At 42.3% G+C, this 17,035-nt stretch overlaps 1 protein-coding gene across 1 annotated transcript in view; it reads left to right on the top strand.

Moving 5' to 3' along the window:
- b4galnt4a (beta-1,4-N-acetyl-galactosaminyl transferase 4a) overlaps positions 1-17,035 on the top strand; it is a 132,714-nt gene that overhangs the window by 111,900 nt on the left and 3,779 nt on the right. The window contains exons 9-14 of the mRNA XM_062420953.1: positions 11,491-11,557; positions 13,505-13,669; positions 14,020-14,129; positions 14,766-14,866; positions 15,089-15,162; positions 15,306-16,824. Of these exons, the coding sequence (XP_062276937.1) occupies positions 11,491-11,557; positions 13,505-13,669; positions 14,020-14,129; positions 14,766-14,866; positions 15,089-15,162; positions 15,306-16,824 (2,036 nt within the window). The remainder of the gene's footprint in view (positions 1-11,490; positions 11,558-13,504; positions 13,670-14,019; positions 14,130-14,765; positions 14,867-15,088; positions 15,163-15,305; positions 16,825-17,035) is intronic.

Genomic DNA, 17,035 nt, shown 5'->3' on the forward strand with positions numbered 1-17,035 from the left:
AACGAGATCCCACATGCCTCGTCTGAGCTCTGTACTTTGAGTAGGAGGGCAGATGATAAAAAGAGATCACTGGTGTGTGTATGGAATGAAACTCTTTACAAGCCCCGGGTTATCATCATCATGGTGACCATCATCATCAGCAGAGCAGCAGCGATACTGCTGCAGTTGCTTCCTTCTCTCACAGAACTTGAGTGTCATTTTTGCACCCTCAAGGTTAATGATTTTTTACTTGTTTCTCATTCTGTCTTTATCCTCCTGCAAACTCCCTTCTCTGTCGGACCGCCTCTAGCTACTTTCCTCTACCTTTATTTCTGTCTTACTTCTCTTTAGTTTCTTCCTGGATTTTTATACATATTAACGTCCTGTCATATTTTTGTTCTATTTTTCCACCAAGTATCCACAAGCCATTCATCACTTTACCACTCCTTCACCCTAGATACATTTTTCGTTTTTCTCCACTAGTCTCTCCAATCTTTATTCTGTACAATGTTGTTCAGCTCAGATTGGCTGCCTCTGGCTGCCATGGTTTTTAGAGACGAGTTGATAGCGTGATGTGAGGAGCACCTCGCTGATAGCTCTGCGGTGCCAAGAGGGTCACACATGAACGCAGAGAGAGATGAGATGTAGGCAGAGGACTGTGTGTGTACCATGCCTCACTGATACTTAGTTTGAGATTGGTAAATTGGAACAATCTGTTGGTAACTACCCATGGCAGTGTTCTCCCTGAGTTTCAAAACAAGCAGTATTGAAATGTCCTGTTGGCCTGTCTCCCAAGCACTATGCTGTTGCTGAGGGATGTTGTGGGTCGTTGGTGTGGGCGTGTTATGAATATTCTGCTGATGATGTTCATGTGTGAATAATAAATTATGGCCCGTGACAATCACATCCCAGTGGTAAACAAATACCTCCCCATTTTTATTGGGATAGCCTCTGGATAGGACAAACAGAATAAGTTGGTGATGAATTATGGAATAAAAGCCAGGAGGATACACTAAGTGTCAGTGAAGGATGCTCCTTGCTTTTGGAATAGTTACCCCTAGTGATGGTCTCCTGTGTAGAGGTGTTCAGCAGAGTTCAGACCCACAAGTAGCACTGCGTCAAAAAATGCAGCGTCCTCAATCCTTTCAATGAGACTATGGCGATGTTGAGAGTTTGGCAGAAATGTCAGGGTTGTCTGGCAAGAAAGCTGGAGCTGGCTCAATGCAATGTAACGTCATTGAGCAGTGTTGACTAATCAAATAAGTGCAAGTACAAATTTCTTATAGATAAACACAATATTGACATATCACCTTATACAGTTGATGTCAGTTGAATGACAGTTTTTTTAGTCTATTTAGTCTATTTACACAACCAGCAGACATAGAGCAACATTTTGAGTTTTGTTCACTCTCCTTACTGCTCTGTTTTAGTCTAGATGCTCTGCTTTATATCCATCCATCTTCTTTCCGCTTATCCGGGGTCGGGTCGCGGGGGCAGCAGCCTAAGCAGGTCTCGATCTCGTTCTTTCGGTCACTACCCAAAGCTCATGACCATAGGTGAGGGTATGAACGAAGATCGACTGGTAAATCGAGAGCTTCGCCTTTCGGCTCAGCTCTCTCTTCACCACGACGGATCTGTGCAGAGCCCGCATTACTGCAGACGCCGCACCGATCCGCCTGTCGATCTCCCGCTCCATCCTTCCCTCACTCGTGAACAAGATCCCGAGGTACTTGAACTCCTCCACTTGGGGCAGGATCTCATCCCCGACCCGAAGGGTGCACTCCACCCTTTTCCGGCTGAGGACCATGGACTCGGATTTGGAGGTGCTGATTCTCATCCCGGCCGCTTCACACTCGGCGGCGAACCGATCCAGTGAGAGTTGGAGGTCACGGTCTGATGAAGCCAACAGGACCACATCATCTGCAAAAAGCAGTGACCCAATCCTGAGGTCACCAAACCGGAACCCCTCAACGCCCTGGCTGCGCCTAGAAATCCTGTCCATAAAAATTATGAACAGGATCGGTGACAAAGGGCAGCCCTGGCGGAGTCCAACCCCCACCGGAAACAAGTCCTACTTACTACCAGCTATGCGGACCAAGCTCTGACACCGGTTGTACAGGGAACGGACGGCCTGTATCAGGGGGTCCGATACCCCGTACTCCCGGAGAGTAGCCTTTGTAAAGCCTTCGAATAGCCTTTACAAAGCCCTGATCTCAATCCTATAGAAGATTTGTGGGCAGAGCTGAAAAGGCGTGTGCGAGCAAGGCGGCCTACAAACCTGACTCAGTTACACCAGTTCTGTCAGGAGGAATGGGCCAAAATTCCAGCAAACTATTGTGAGAAGCTTGTGGAAGGATACCCAAAACGTTTGACCCAAGTCATACAGTTTAAAGGCAATGCTACCAAATACTAATGAAATGTATGTAAACTTCTGACTTTGAAGAAAGTAATAAAAAATTGTCTAAAAAATGATCCCTCTCATTATTCTGGCATTTAGCAAATATAAATAATTTTTGTAATCCTAACTGACCTAATACAAGAAAAGTTTCGTCTGATATAAAGTCAGACAGTGAGGTTATATGTCTTTTTATACAGTGTATGTAAACTTCTGGTTTCAACTGTATGTTGTTGTTAATATAGAAGTATTGATTAGAGCAGCTTTAAAACAGCATACACATGAAATATTCCCGTTCTCTCTACCTCAAATCATCAACTTCCTATGGACTTTGCAAACTGCTCATGTGATTATTTCTACAGGATAGTCTAGGTCAAGTGGAATTCCCCCCCCCCCCCCCCCCCCCCCCCTTAGTCAACTACCATTGAGGGAATCAAAGTGGGTTTGTACTAGTAGAAACAGCAAATCAAGATTGTGTGTGGGAATGTGTGCATTGTATATGTGTGCGGTACACTGTCTTAGTGCAGCCCTGTGTGTGATCTGATGTGTCTGTGTGTAACAGCGGAATACATTTCACACCTTGACAAAAATAGCAGATTTACCGTGACTGGCCCACAACAGCATAAGCCCAGGGCTCACATAAATCCGCAGAAACCCAGGCACTCATTTGTTAAAGAGCAGATAGCGTGGATTCACAGCTCTTTCTTTTGTGTTCTTTGCCAAGCTGTGATTGCATGGTCAAAGGTGGGCTGTTCCTCTGGGAATGTATTTGTTTAGCAGCGCTTGTTATAAAGAAACAAGAAGGAGTAAATATCAGATAGTACACAGGCGCAGCCTTACCTTTTGGCAAGAAAATAAGAAACCTTGTTCTCTCCTTTCTTTTCCATCGTGTGAAAGAATTAGGGAGAGTGGCTGCAGAAAGGTGGAACATAAGCGGCATTAGAGGCAGGAAGAGACAGGTTAGGATTACACTGTTCCCTCCTCAAGGGGATGGAAACAACACTGTTTGTATGTATAAGCAGCAGGCCAATGAATGAGGAGATTGTTGAGCTGCAAGGAGGAGTAGTTACCAAACCTGCATTCTGACTGAACCTTTCCATTGCAGTGTTTCCCTTCAATTAACTTCAAATAAAATCTCTTTCAGAGTGATGACTGTTTTTGAATGGAATACACAAGATGACAGAAGATTTAGTGAGCAGCAGTTTCATTAAGTCTCTTAATTGCCATCTGGATCTTTGTCAAGGAAACACAGGACCTTTCCACTGGCCTAATGGAAAACGTCTCTTGCTAACCATGTGACAGAATGAAGGAAAGTGTTGGCCATTAAACGGTGTGAACGGGGAGGAAGGAGTGAGGGAAAGAGGAGAAGAAAGTCACGCCTTAATTAGTAATGGCAAGTTTATGGAGAGGCAGGGGTCTGGGATTTAAATGCGAGATTTTAATGGCCCTTTTTTATCACTCCTGCCAGGCCAATTCTCAAACTGTCCACCAATTAATACACAAACCCATGTATGCACACACTCATCTACCCCACCCCCGCAGACTCACAAGCGTACACACACGCCTCTCAACATCTGCCTCACGTATATTCCCTCCTCAGTATAAATCAGCAGTGGTCGGTGCGACCTGGAGCCAGCTGTTAAACTATATTGTGTGTGTCTTTTTACTTTTGGAAGTAAATTAACTTTCTCCTGGTTTCTTTACCACTTCAACACCCTTTAGGGTTAACTTTAGTTCAGCAGCTATCTAAAACATAAGGAGTCGTATTCTTCGCCTCAGTTCACTTTTTGGTTTTTGCTGCGTTCTCCTTTACTTTTTCAAATGCCTTTTCCACACTTTTAACTTTATCTTTTTGTCCTCTTTGTTTTATTTAATTACACTCTTTATCATTGCCACACATACATTTGCTTTTCCCTGCCTATAAATTACTTTCATTTTCAGTTTGAATGACTTTTTAAACGTTTTATTCCATTGTCAGCATTGTCTGCCACATCACCACGACCAATTCAGTAATAGTTTGTGAGATGAGATTTCAACTTGTCTTTTGGCACCTCTCTTCCAACAGTTCATGTATATGAGTGTATGGAAAAACAGGAACAGCAGCGTGGACCTTTGCCTCTGTCACAATAGGTCTTTAATTGTATGAGATGCTTTTAATGCCAATGCTTTTTGTCATTTAATCCTCGAGAGAACAATATCAATGCCAATTAATATGACTATAATTATTACAGAGTGATCACCCATGCCCTCCGTCTTTGTGAGGGTGATGAGTGCAAGAGCAAGACACGTACATAAATTGTCAATGGCAGTGATTCCCATATTATCTCATCATATAGCTAATTATTATTCTCATTCATGTTATTGTCATTCTTAAAAGCAATGCGTGACAATATCAGGGATTTAAGGCCGTTCATATTCCTCTGTCTCTTTCATGCTGATGTCTCCTCTTGTCATATGCAGATTTGATCAAACACATCCCAAAGACCACCACATGTGACATACCATTTAACACTAAAAGGGAAGCTAGTGTCCTGAACACCCACGTTCTTTGTATGCTTGTTATGCTACCATTCATATTCTTACATTATCTGGATCCTGACTCACCATGTGCCTCTCTGTACCACTGAATCTCAGCAAGACACTGCTTGTTATCTGTGGGAAAGTATATTATTTGAAAAATGGTGACCTAAAGGAGCAGTTTGTAAGATTTAGAGGGGTCTATTGACAGAAATGGAATACAATATTCATAAGTATGTTTTCATTAGTGTATAATCACCATTTTATTTTCTTACGGTGAGCTCTTTATATCTACATAGGGAGCACCTGCCATGTTTCTACAGTAGCTCAGAATGGACAAACCAAACACTGGCTCTAAAGAGGGCATTTTGCAGCCACTGTAGGTTCTCATACATTCTTGGAAAGGGGTGTGTGAGAGAGAAGTATTCAGTTGGTTGCAATCTGTAATGTCACCACTAGATGTCAATAAATCCTACATGCTGGTCCTTTAAGTAGTTAATTAAATTTTAATGGCCTTGGGCATGTTATAGTTTCTCTGTACGTCATATTTCTGGTTAGAAATGACCCCAAGATCAGCCAAATGTGTTCCCTGACTGGTAGCTTCAGAGTACAGTTTCATGTTCACTGCATTTTTAGAAACATATTTCATCCATGCTGGCATTAAAAAAGTTTTCATGCAACTTCAGTTTTATTTGTTTGAAGGTTGCAGGCACCCTTGCATTAGCATTCAGGTCATGATGAATTTGTCAGATTACATTCTGCTAATGTGTTTTATCATTGGATGTTTCATAATCTACCATTGGCTGTGTCAGTACTAGCATATTATAGCAATTTGTACATGTTCAGTCAGGTCTGTGCTGTCATGCTCACTTAGTCCAAAAACATTCATTTTATATCTATTTTCTCTCTATTTGTATTCAGATCAGGCTAGTTATTCCTGTGTTATCTCTTGTCCAATATGCATCAGGTTGATCTGCATGTCCTTGTCATAGGTTTATGGTGTGTGCCATTACATTCGGTCATGTAAATGTTACTCGATTTGTATCTGTTGAGAATGTTAGCGTGACTAACTAGTTTCCCCTCTGAGCACACAGGGCATCGTTGTAAACACACTGTAAACACACACGTCAGTAATTGCTCTGGATATTGAGCTCATTTGTCTTTCTGCAATGTCTGGTCTGAGAGAATTTGGTTAATGTATAATTCAACACAGAAAATCAAACACCCCGTCTCTGTATCCACCTCTTCATATCTCTTTGAATATTGTTCCTTGGTCCCCAGGCAAGACATGATATGACATGAAAAACAAGCCACTTTTTTCATGTCAGTGTGACAGGGAATGCAGAGTGGCATTTATCCTCTAACACACAAGTGTTTAGTTCTATTTAGTTGTCAATTGAAATAAGAGCATAATCAGTCAGGAGCTTCATGTCCCTGTTTCCATTGCTGTAGTTTGCGGTTACATCCTTTGGTTAGGTGCTTTTCTCCGCTTCATCGCTGTCAACTTTCATTGTGTGAAGTTTAGGATTCGACAGTGGTATCAGCAAAGCATCAAAACACCAGCGGACCTGTGTCTTCAGTGCTCTGTTGGGGATGTATCTGTTGAGAGTCTGTCAGGAGTCTCTCCTTGATGCTCTGCTGCCAGGCGCCTGTCAGTGGGCAGCACCGTAGCACCACACTACAGACTTCCCATTACTGCCATTGTTCCAATTCACACTTTGTTTCTCTTGCTATCAAAGCTGTCATAACTTTTCTTGCATCCCATCAGTACCTTTTTCTCGTCATTTCATGTATGTTATTCCTAATCTTGAGAAACAAATGTGTCATTATTTAAATGCAGGTATTAAATACAGCATTGAAACGGCAACTATAACCAACAGAAGCATCTCCACAACATTTTCATGTCCTCCCACATTGTTTTGAAGAGCTTTGGCAAATATACAGCAACTAAGTGTCGAAGTGCCAGTAGGTCAGTTTGTAGAGTGAGCTCAGTCTTTGCTAGATTTTCACATTTTTACATTTTTCACAAAGCTCCGAGTTAAAGCTGAGAAACTGTCTCTGTGGAGTAAATCCACAGATGAAGCAGTATTTCAGATATCAAATTTATAATGCTACCTTAAGAAACACCTACAGTATATCCAATAACACATAATATACTGTATTATTTGCACTTTTGCTTTCATCAAAACTGATATTTTCAATGCCAATCAAAATGTACTGCCATGTGATCAGTTATTCAATCTCAATGTTTGTAACAAAAACAACAGATATAAGAACTCTAAGTCAGATTACACATTACATATTTAACACATATGTAAACACCAGATAACAGTTGATGTTGCGATTTAATAGGACTTTGCTTTTAAATGACGATCAAATAAAAAAGGGCTACTTTCCTAAACCCTAACCAAAATATAATAGGACATGGTACTTAATTAATGTGTGCTTTCATGAGGTTGTTAGCTGTCACTTTGCGTTTTTGTGACACCACAACATAATTCTCAGTGAAGTCACTGTTTCTGTGGTCAATTAGTTGTCTGGCAATGGACACATAAAGACAGGTCAATGAGAGCCCTTATACTGCTGTTTTATCTCTCATTCTTTCATTTAAAATAAGTGATCAAAAACTGAGCAGATGTTGAAGGAAAGTTGAAAAAAGCTTATTAACGGTCTTGGCAAAAATGAAGACTGTGCCCGTTTCCATCACCTCATTAAGAACTTCCACTTTATTTGTGTCCTATGATTATTTCATACCTTGACTATCAGATGTCTCAGTACTTGGTTGCTCTTATGTGAATGCTCTAGATCAGTGGTCTCCAACCCTGCTCCTGGAGAGCTACTGCCCTGCATGTTTTAGGTATCTCCTCACTCTAACACACCTGATTCTAATAATCAACTCGTTATCAAGCCCTTTGACGAGCCTCAGCTGCTTGATAACGAGTTAGAGTGAGGAGATACCTAAAACATGCAGGGCAGTAGCTCTCCAGGAGCAGGGTTGGAGACCACTGCTCTAGATGATACATGCACAGATTAGTGACAATGTGTGCTGAAGAAGGATTACAATAATGCATACATGTATTGTCACAAATGAGCCATATGTGTCAAACTCTGCAAGGCTCCCAACTTTAGTTTTTAATTACATTTAAAGATTGGGACATTTTTATTTCCTGGGCACAGAGGAGTTCACTTGCAACTTGTGTGTCTTTCTCACTTTATCCATCCACCTTCCACAACTAAATCACAACTCTGACTAGCTACAAAAAGACACATAAAAACTAACACGTAATAATTGATACTGGTCTAGCCCTGTTCTATTTCACAAGGTCCTTTCTCTCGCAACTCAGTTTAAATCACTTTTTTCTAATCTGCACCAATCATTATAGAGCATATTACATATATATATATATATATATATATATGTATGTAGCGTCAGTCTCCTCTGGCCTTGTTCCCTCAGGCAGGTGTTGTTAGGCTTGTTAACATCTGTTTTGTCCTGCTGTCCACTCTACCACTGACTTTTCCTTGTTCACCACTCTACCAGTTTGTGCCTAAAGCTGTGCAGCTTTGTGAAAGTAAGATCAAGAAAGTGAGAGAAAGCATATAGATAGTGTACAGTGAACATCTGTGTGCTCTGCTCAAGTGAAGAAGGAAAACTTTATTCTTGCTGGGTTCACCTTCATTCTATCCTTTCTACCTTTGCACCTGCCTCAGCAAAACATCACTGGATCATTTACAAGTGGTAAAAAATGCTGCTGCTAAACTCTTGACCAGGTCCTCCAAAAGGTCTTGTGTGGATTCTGATTGCCACTTATTCCTTCTTTTTCTGTCATGGTTTGCAGTATTTCTGCCTTGACAACACATTGATTATAGCTCCTTAATATTTGAAATTGTTTTTGGTCCCTGCTAAACACTGGTAAACTAGTTATTTGTTCCTCTGCTGATTTCTGACAGCAAGACTTGAATCTTAGCAGTGTGAAATTGTTTGTTTTTTACTCATTGGCAAATTTGTATGAATAAATCAAACAAATAAAGCAAAACAGGTGGCCTTATATACTGTAGCAATTTGGGGGCGTTGGTAACACTAATGATAAAATAAATGTGCACCTACTGCATGAACAGGTGGCTTTTGTCAAGTTGAAACAAGCAATTGCTGTTAAGAAAGTTTAGTGAAAGCAACTTGGAATGAATCAGCAAACCTCAAAGAAAAAATGAAAGGATTTATTTATTCCTCAGAAAATCCAGAACAGGATTCTGAGGGACGTAAATGGAAGTGATTACTTTCTTTTAAAGTATTGTACCTTAAATCTAAATAGATTTTTACGTAAACTGGGAAGGATCAGATAGTTTCATTATTTCATTACCTGTCATGTGTCACGCTAACAAAACAACTCTGTCCAGTATCTGTAGTGCCTTAGGCTTTGGAGCTGCCGATTAAATAGAAGCACACAAATATAACAGCAGCAGCCTGCAGCCAGCTTGCTTGGAACCAAGAAACTCCTGATCATGGTGGGGGGTAGAAAATAACCTGCGCCCCATGGAACCAGAGGCAAATTACGTGTGTGTCTGTGTGTCACTCCAACTGGCATCAGACCACACAGTATGAGTTGGAACAACACCCACTTTTGGCCATCTGAGTGAAAACAATATCAAAACCTCTTTTGTCACTGGGTGGTCCAGACATGATGAAACCACACTGCTGCTCGCCCGTTGCTATTTTGTGCTGCGATTGGTACTTTTTATTATTTCCCCTTGGATTGATTTTCTCTCCTCTCTGTTGAACTTGTTGGGCCAACAAGCGGGACTCTGCATCCTCCCACTGCTCCCTGTCAACACTATTTCACACAAGATGCACCCGAACACACACAGAGTACACACCCACATTCACACAAACACAAACACACCCGTGACAAATACTGTGTGTATGTGCACCTATAAGGTACACACACACACACGCATCTACATACACACAAGGTCAGTACCTTCCTTGGTAGAATTAATCAGGGAATCTATGAGGCCAGTCAATGAACAGGAGGAATTCACACAAAGCTGTAAAATACATGGGTGCAAATGCTGTATCTCAACTGCTTATGTGTGTTCGTCTCTTAAGGCAGATGTGACAGCAGCAGTATTACGCTCCATTGATCCTTGAAAAGGAAGAACCTTGACCCTCTCCCTACACACACACACACACACACACACACACACACACACACACACACACACACACACACACACACACACACACATGGATGGGTTGCAAGTCCAGCTTTTATTCTGATTTGGGAACATGTGAAAATGAGTGAGAGGAAAGGATTTTGTGTGGCTAAATACAGCCCAGACGTTAGCAATGCAGCTAACCAATCATCAGTGTGTTTGATTTTGAAATCCAAATGATATTCGATATGACTGCGGATTGCAGTGTATTTCAGCTGCAAACATCTGCTAGCTTCAGCGAACCATCTTCCCTACTTAACTATGTTGCCCTGTGGAGGTCTAGAGGGTAAAATCAAAGGTCTTTAAATGCCCATTATCCTGTGGATTTTGTCTGGTTACATTTGGTTTCTTCTACTCAAGACATCATTACATTTGTTTGGGTAATAAAAAATAACATCTCACTTGTGGTCCTTTTTTTTTTGTCCTTCCTTGAGTCAGGATGTGACAGCCTTCTCACTTGACCTTGAGGAGAGTCAGGATGAAATAATGACGCAATGGTGAAGCCCTGGATGGCCTGCTGAGCCGCTCCCTGCTGCTGCTCAGCATGATGTCGCACTGTGTCCTTGTTTGTCTCTTGTATACGAGCACTTGGATACGTGTGCTTTTACGCAAATGTGTCTGCGTGTGTGTCAAAGAGTAGCATAGAAAATATGCTGGATTTTGGACTTTAAATGTTAGTAGTTGTTGTGTTTCTAAGTGTTACATTCATGACACAATGTGTGCCTAAAGCAGCACATGTGTTAATGTGTTTTTGTGTGTGTGTAAGTGTTGCGCATAGGGCATTTGCATGAGCCTGAGGAAGGTGTTTATATTTGTATTCTCAACCGGAGGGTTAGAAAATGACCTGTCTCCTGTGATTATATCTTTGGTAACCAGAAGTGACGTGGTAATTGTGAAATCTATTTAAAAGAATTTTAGCTTGTCGCTCTCTCTCTCTCTGTTTCTGACTCTCTCTCTCCCTTAGTTTCTCTCTCTAGGCCTCACTTTTTCAGGTCATTACTAGATGTTCTTTTTTACACCTGCTTCTCTCTGTCTTGCTCCTTCGGCTCTGCTCTTGCTCTGTTCACGGTCTATTTTCTCTGGACTTTTGCTGTTGTTGCTCATTTCTCCATTTCCTCACCGCTCATGGCGTCACGTTCCTTGTTCTCTACTCATGTTCACGCTCCTCTTTGTTTCCTCTTCTCTTCTCTGGTTAAGTGTGTTTATACATAAACCCAGCATCAGATTGATCCTAGGATGTTGCTCAGATCAATAACACATAGAGTCACAGTTTAGCCTGTAAAACCATGATGGAGGATTTCTGCTCTTCTTATACTTTCCACATGTTGACATTTACTACTTTCACTCAATCGCCCTTTTTTTCACTCTTTGCTTTCTGAACACAGTGGCGTCCATTCCTCCCCGGACTGAAATATGAAGTGATAGACTCAGCCTACATCTCTCTATACACAGGTAAGAGCTACTCTGTTCTGCTGATATGTTGCATGGAAAGCTTTTCTGTCAACTTGTCCCAGAAATAAACTCTAATTTCACAATTAATTTTTAAACAGGCTTTAAAGCTTGTTGATGTTTGTGGTCAAGAGATATCGGGGACTCTTGAGTGCAATATTGCCTTTTTGTTTAGCTGGAGTTCACCGGAAAGAAGCGAAAATGATACTATAATAAAAACTGCTTCATTAGTCCAGTCTGGTATCTACCAGTAGTTGTGCTTCTCTTTTGTCCCTCACCCAAATTCACATATATTGTCTCAGTCTTGATGATGGCTTCATTGCCATGTCACTTTGAGAAGAAAAACAGAAGAGACAAAATCTAATAGATGCTATATTTTCCTCTATACGTGTCATTCATAGCAAAGATGAGAGCTACCGAGTCTAACCTCTATAGCTCTAAGAATAGCGGTGTGTCACAGGGTATCATAATAAGGGAAAATGCCAGCTGCAGGGAAAATGATGTGTCGAGTTGTCATTTTGGGCAAAGCTGCAAGTTTCTAGGGATGTATGCCAAATTCTGCCTTCTTGTTTATGACTAGCAATGACAGGGAGGAAGGAGGCCTCTTACATGATACAGTATGAGGTCACCTGCTGGACTCATCTCCTCATTTGTCTCCCTCCCTCCATCCATCCATCCTAACTCCTCCCTCTCTATCATCTGTCTGTCTCACTGGATTTCTCCATGTTCTCACTCTGGAAAGTGTTTGATGTATGTTCCTGTTTGACAGAGAAAAACATTTGTTGGCCTTAAAGTTGAATCATTTTTTTTAGAGCGTTACATAACGTTTCAATGTGCAGGGCAGTTCACTACAGCACCAAAATAATTTCATCTGGTTTGAAGCCAAATACATCTCTTTATTGTGTGTGCGATTCTACTTTTTTATTAGATAACCCAGCATCAGTGGAGAAAAAAAACATAAAATTGCAACCCCCTAGATGGTAGCTGATAATGAATTTAATGAACTACATACGTACCTACACTTTTTTATGAGTTTTACTACAGACAAAACCAGGAAATTCAAATGAGCACAAAACAATAAAAGATAGCTATATCTGTAGATGGGGACCAACTGAATATATCTTTCATACTGACACAATCCTGTATTTTTTTATTGTAACCCAGATATACAATATATGTGCAACATATTACAAAATAATCAAAAGAACCAGAAGTAGAATTCAGTTGTTCTGTTTGTTTGTTTGTTTTCCTGTTTTGAGGGTTTCAAACGACAGATAAAGGCAAGACCTGTATGTAGTGGAAAACCAGATATATGATCAACAGATGTCTTATTGTTAGAGAAATAAGTCTAAAAGAAGCCCTTCTTTGTGTAGCGTGTATAGACACACATTGACTGTGCCTACTGCACCCCTCTAGAGGATAAAAATGATGCTGACCACCCTGTTAATTATAAAGCATTTCTCCCATCAGGCCTTGCTTCTGACATGCTATTAATCACACATGCTCTCTCCTCCTTCTCTCGTATCGATTGGCATAATTATGACTCTGCCCTGCTCTGTTTTTGTTTTCTTCCAACTTTTTTCTGATCCTCCCACTTGGGCTTTTGATCCTGCTTTCCTCCTCTTCCTTTTCTTCATTTCATTCTTTGTTCTCTGTCTCTCTTTCCTCCTAATCCTTCACCTTTTCATGGTTAGTAAAGATCTATGATGATTGCAGCACAAATAATGTGCACAATATTTTCCGACAGCTTACAACAAATTTGTTCATCATCAAGCAATAATGAGTCTGTCTCTCTCTGTCCTCTACACCATCTTTCTCTCTCTCTCTCTCTCTCTCTCTCTCTCTCTCTCTCTCTCTCTCTCTCTCTCTCTCTCTCTCTCTCTCTCTCTCTCTCTCTCTCTCTCTCTCTCTCTCTCTCTCTCTCTCTCACTCACAATCTGTGCTTTTCAGACGAGTCCAATCTCAAGATGAACAGTGTGGACCACATCCCCCAGACCTTGGCCAGTCACATCCGTCTCCCAGAGGAGTCTCAGCCCCATGGTCTGGAAGGAGGCAGCATCATGCGGCACGGAGCGGATATGCTGAAGCCAGACCCAAGGGACACCTTCTACAGCAGTAAATCTGCCACTAATCATTTTAGGCTGTCCCCTTTTTCTGTCCCCATCCTGCTTTTTCTGGCCTGTCATTTCCTCTAACTGACTGATTGACTGTCTGGCTGGCTGTCTGGCTCACGGCCTCTTTGGCTGTCAGTTTTGCTGTATTCAGAATGTCATTTCGTCTGGCTGGCTATGTTCCATTTTTTTGTGTGTTTTCCTGCTGTTACTTGCTGCTATTTCTCTTATTATCTCTGAGTTTTCTGCAATTCTGTAGCTTTGATTAAGGCAGTACTCCATACAACATGTTTGTCCGAGATCTCAAATATTTGCCTCCCCTCTCTCACTCTCTTTTACTCTGTCTTTCTCAAGTTCCAATGATTGACCCTTCCCGCCTGGAAAATGTTCTGCCGGCCTGCCTCTACTCTCCAACCTACGTAGTCAAAGATTTTCCCATCGCCAGATACCAAGGCCTGCAGTTTGTAAGTGACCTCTCTATCACCATCCTTCTGGGTCACAAAACACCTGCCGCTGAATTTGTGTGATAGTGTCTTTGTGTGTGTTAGACTGTGTAGGGGGTATGTGATTTAATTGGTACTTATTGCTAAAATTAGCCCTGTGGGGTCATCAGAAGTGCATCCAATTATAGCAATGGTATTTTAACCTGCTGAAAAAAAGTATGCCCTTAAAGAGTCTGTGTAAAATTCAGATCACTTGGATGGAGAGAAAAAAAGCAGAACTCAGTCCATGTTGATTCGACATTACCTGTATAAACTGTATCTTTCCCATTGTGTGAAAACACAAAGGAAGCAGGTGGCATATAGTCTTGAGCGCTGCTTCCCCCTGTAGGACAATACAAGTTACTGCAGCTGTAGCAGCAGCTGAGACAAGTGATGTTCTCGAAATGTGAGCCCTGCAAAAATGAAAAGAAAATGCAGCATAATGTCAATGGCTGATTTGAATGAATGTCTGGTGTAACTCAAACCCCCTCAGAATAAAAAATGAAAAAAAATGAGAATAAATACTGATGTGACCTTCATGAGTGTTCAGAAGGTCAATGCATTTATTTTGTTTGTTTGAAGAAATATGTGGGAGGTTGACATTGTATTTTTCTCCAGGTGTATCTATCTTTTGTCTACCCCAACGACTTCACACGACTCACCCACATGGAGCGAGAGAACAAGTGCTTCTACAGAGAGTCACCTATCTACTTAGAGAAGTAAGTTGCTTTCATCTTGTCTTACTTTATGTTTAAGGGAACATTTGTCTCCGTCTTGTATTTATGAGGCGGCACACTGATTATGCAGAATACCTCTTCAATGTCTGTGAATTTGATGGCAGTGATTCATGTGACCTCTCACCATGAGATTAAGTTTGATATGCTGTAAGGCACATTGAAAGTTCAGCCTTCTAGTATTGCACCTTTTGTTGTGTCTGCCAGGTTTGGTTTCTACAAATATATGAAGATGGATGAGGAGGAAGATGACAGACCGTTTTTCTTCCCCAACCCAGATGGTAACTAATAATGAACAAACACATATTTACATAAATCCAGTGACACACACATATATGTATCTATGTATATATATATGTATGTATGTATATATAAAAACACATGTGCACGCACTCTTTCAACTGTGTGTCTCCTGTATGTCCAGATTTTTTAGAGGAAGAGGAGGTTGTCGATGCTGAGGACGAGGCAGAGATTGTTGGCACGCAGGCGCCCAAAAAGCCTTCTCATGCCAGCCAGACCAGCCACACCTCCAACCCCTCCCATCAGCACTCAAGACCTGGAACTACACCAGCTGGCAGAGAAGTGGAGGAAGAAGCGGAGGACCCTGATGAAGAGGATGAGGGAGCAATCAACAGTATTATACACCACAGAGAAAGGAGACACTTTCCTCACAGAGATGTGCAGATGGGTAGGGATGTGGATAGAGACTGGGAAAAAGATCATACACGGGAGAAAATGAGATATGACACCAGAGAGAGGCCTCCAGAGCCACAATCCACACACAGTGTGGTCCGTGCTCGCTCCCTGTCCTGGATCCGCACAGCTCCTGCAGAGCTTGGCCCTGGCAGGAAAGGGGGAGGAACAGGAAGAGGAGGAGGAGGAGAGAAGGGAGCTGATACTCCACCTAAACTGAGCAAGTCTTCACTTCTTTTCCCCCAAAAGTCCTCCCTCTCTGCCCTTGCCAGCCGTGCCAAACAGATCCTCAGCAACTCCGCCCACAGCAACAACTTCCACGACAACAACAACAACAAGCTCACTGGAAACAAGAAGGAGAAGAGGGAGGAGAACAAGATCTATATCACTAGGCCCCGGCCTGCCAGGGACAGGGAGAGGGAGAGGGAGCAGCGTCGAGAGAGGAGGGAGGAAAGGGCATCTCGCCACCCAAGAGAGGTATTCCCGGGTGTATTTCTCTACCAAACTGGGAAGACCACCAGGCTGGTCAACCTGGGTTCCAAAGGACATGCTGCAGGCATAACAGGAGGTAGGAGCCTAGTTAGTGCCCCTCACCTGTGGCCAAATCCTCCTACAAAGGAGGAAAAGACACTTTCTCACAACGGAAGCATCAACATGCAGAAGGAAAGTGTACAGAAGTCTGCAAACAGGGCAGCAGTGGCAAAACAACCAGACAAAAGCAAGATGAGAGGGCAACACCAGGCTTTAAAGACTACTGTCACTGCTGATCTGCTAAGCAAAGGAGATCCTCAAACATCTCTGTCCCATCACAAAGATCCCCCTCCCCCTACCCTTCCACGTCTGAACTCCACAGAAAATACGCTACAAGGTCAGTCACGGGTCACCTCTTACCTCAGGACCTCAGAGATTACAGAGTCCCAGCAACAGCCAGATCCAGACCCCAACCCAGCAGAACTGGACCAGGATACAAATCACTCTAATCCTGACCCCGACCCAGACCCTGAGCCAGAACCAGAGGAGGGAGAGATGTCGGACTACAGCTACGAGGAGGTCGAGGCCAGACCAGGCTGGGCGGAAGAGAGCATCAACTGGCAGAGGACCTTCTCTGTCAATCCAATGGACTTTGAGCTGCTGCGCTCTGACTGGAATGACCTGCGCTGCAATGTGTCTGGCAACCTGCAGCTGGCAGAGAGTGAAGTGGTGGACGTGTTGGCGCAGTACATGGAGAAACTCAACGAACGCAACGGAGGGTAAGAGAAAGATATGAGAGAGAGAGAGAGATAGAGAGAGAGAGAGACTAAAATAGGTGCTCATGTTTCCCTGCAACGTCGTAAATTCAAATGTGGTTGATTTTGCTGTTATGCAAAGCGAGAAGTAATTTCTCAGAGAACATATTGGTCATGCCCTGGTGCTTTGAGTTCATGCAGTTCTCTAGGTGCTGATTACCATTTTCCGCAGCAG

Source organism: Scomber scombrus, chromosome 6 (assembly GCF_963691925.1).
Source record: "Scomber scombrus chromosome 6, fScoSco1.1, whole genome shotgun sequence".
In the NCBI taxonomy this organism is placed as follows: Eukaryota; Metazoa; Chordata; class Actinopteri; order Scombriformes; family Scombridae; genus Scomber; species Scomber scombrus.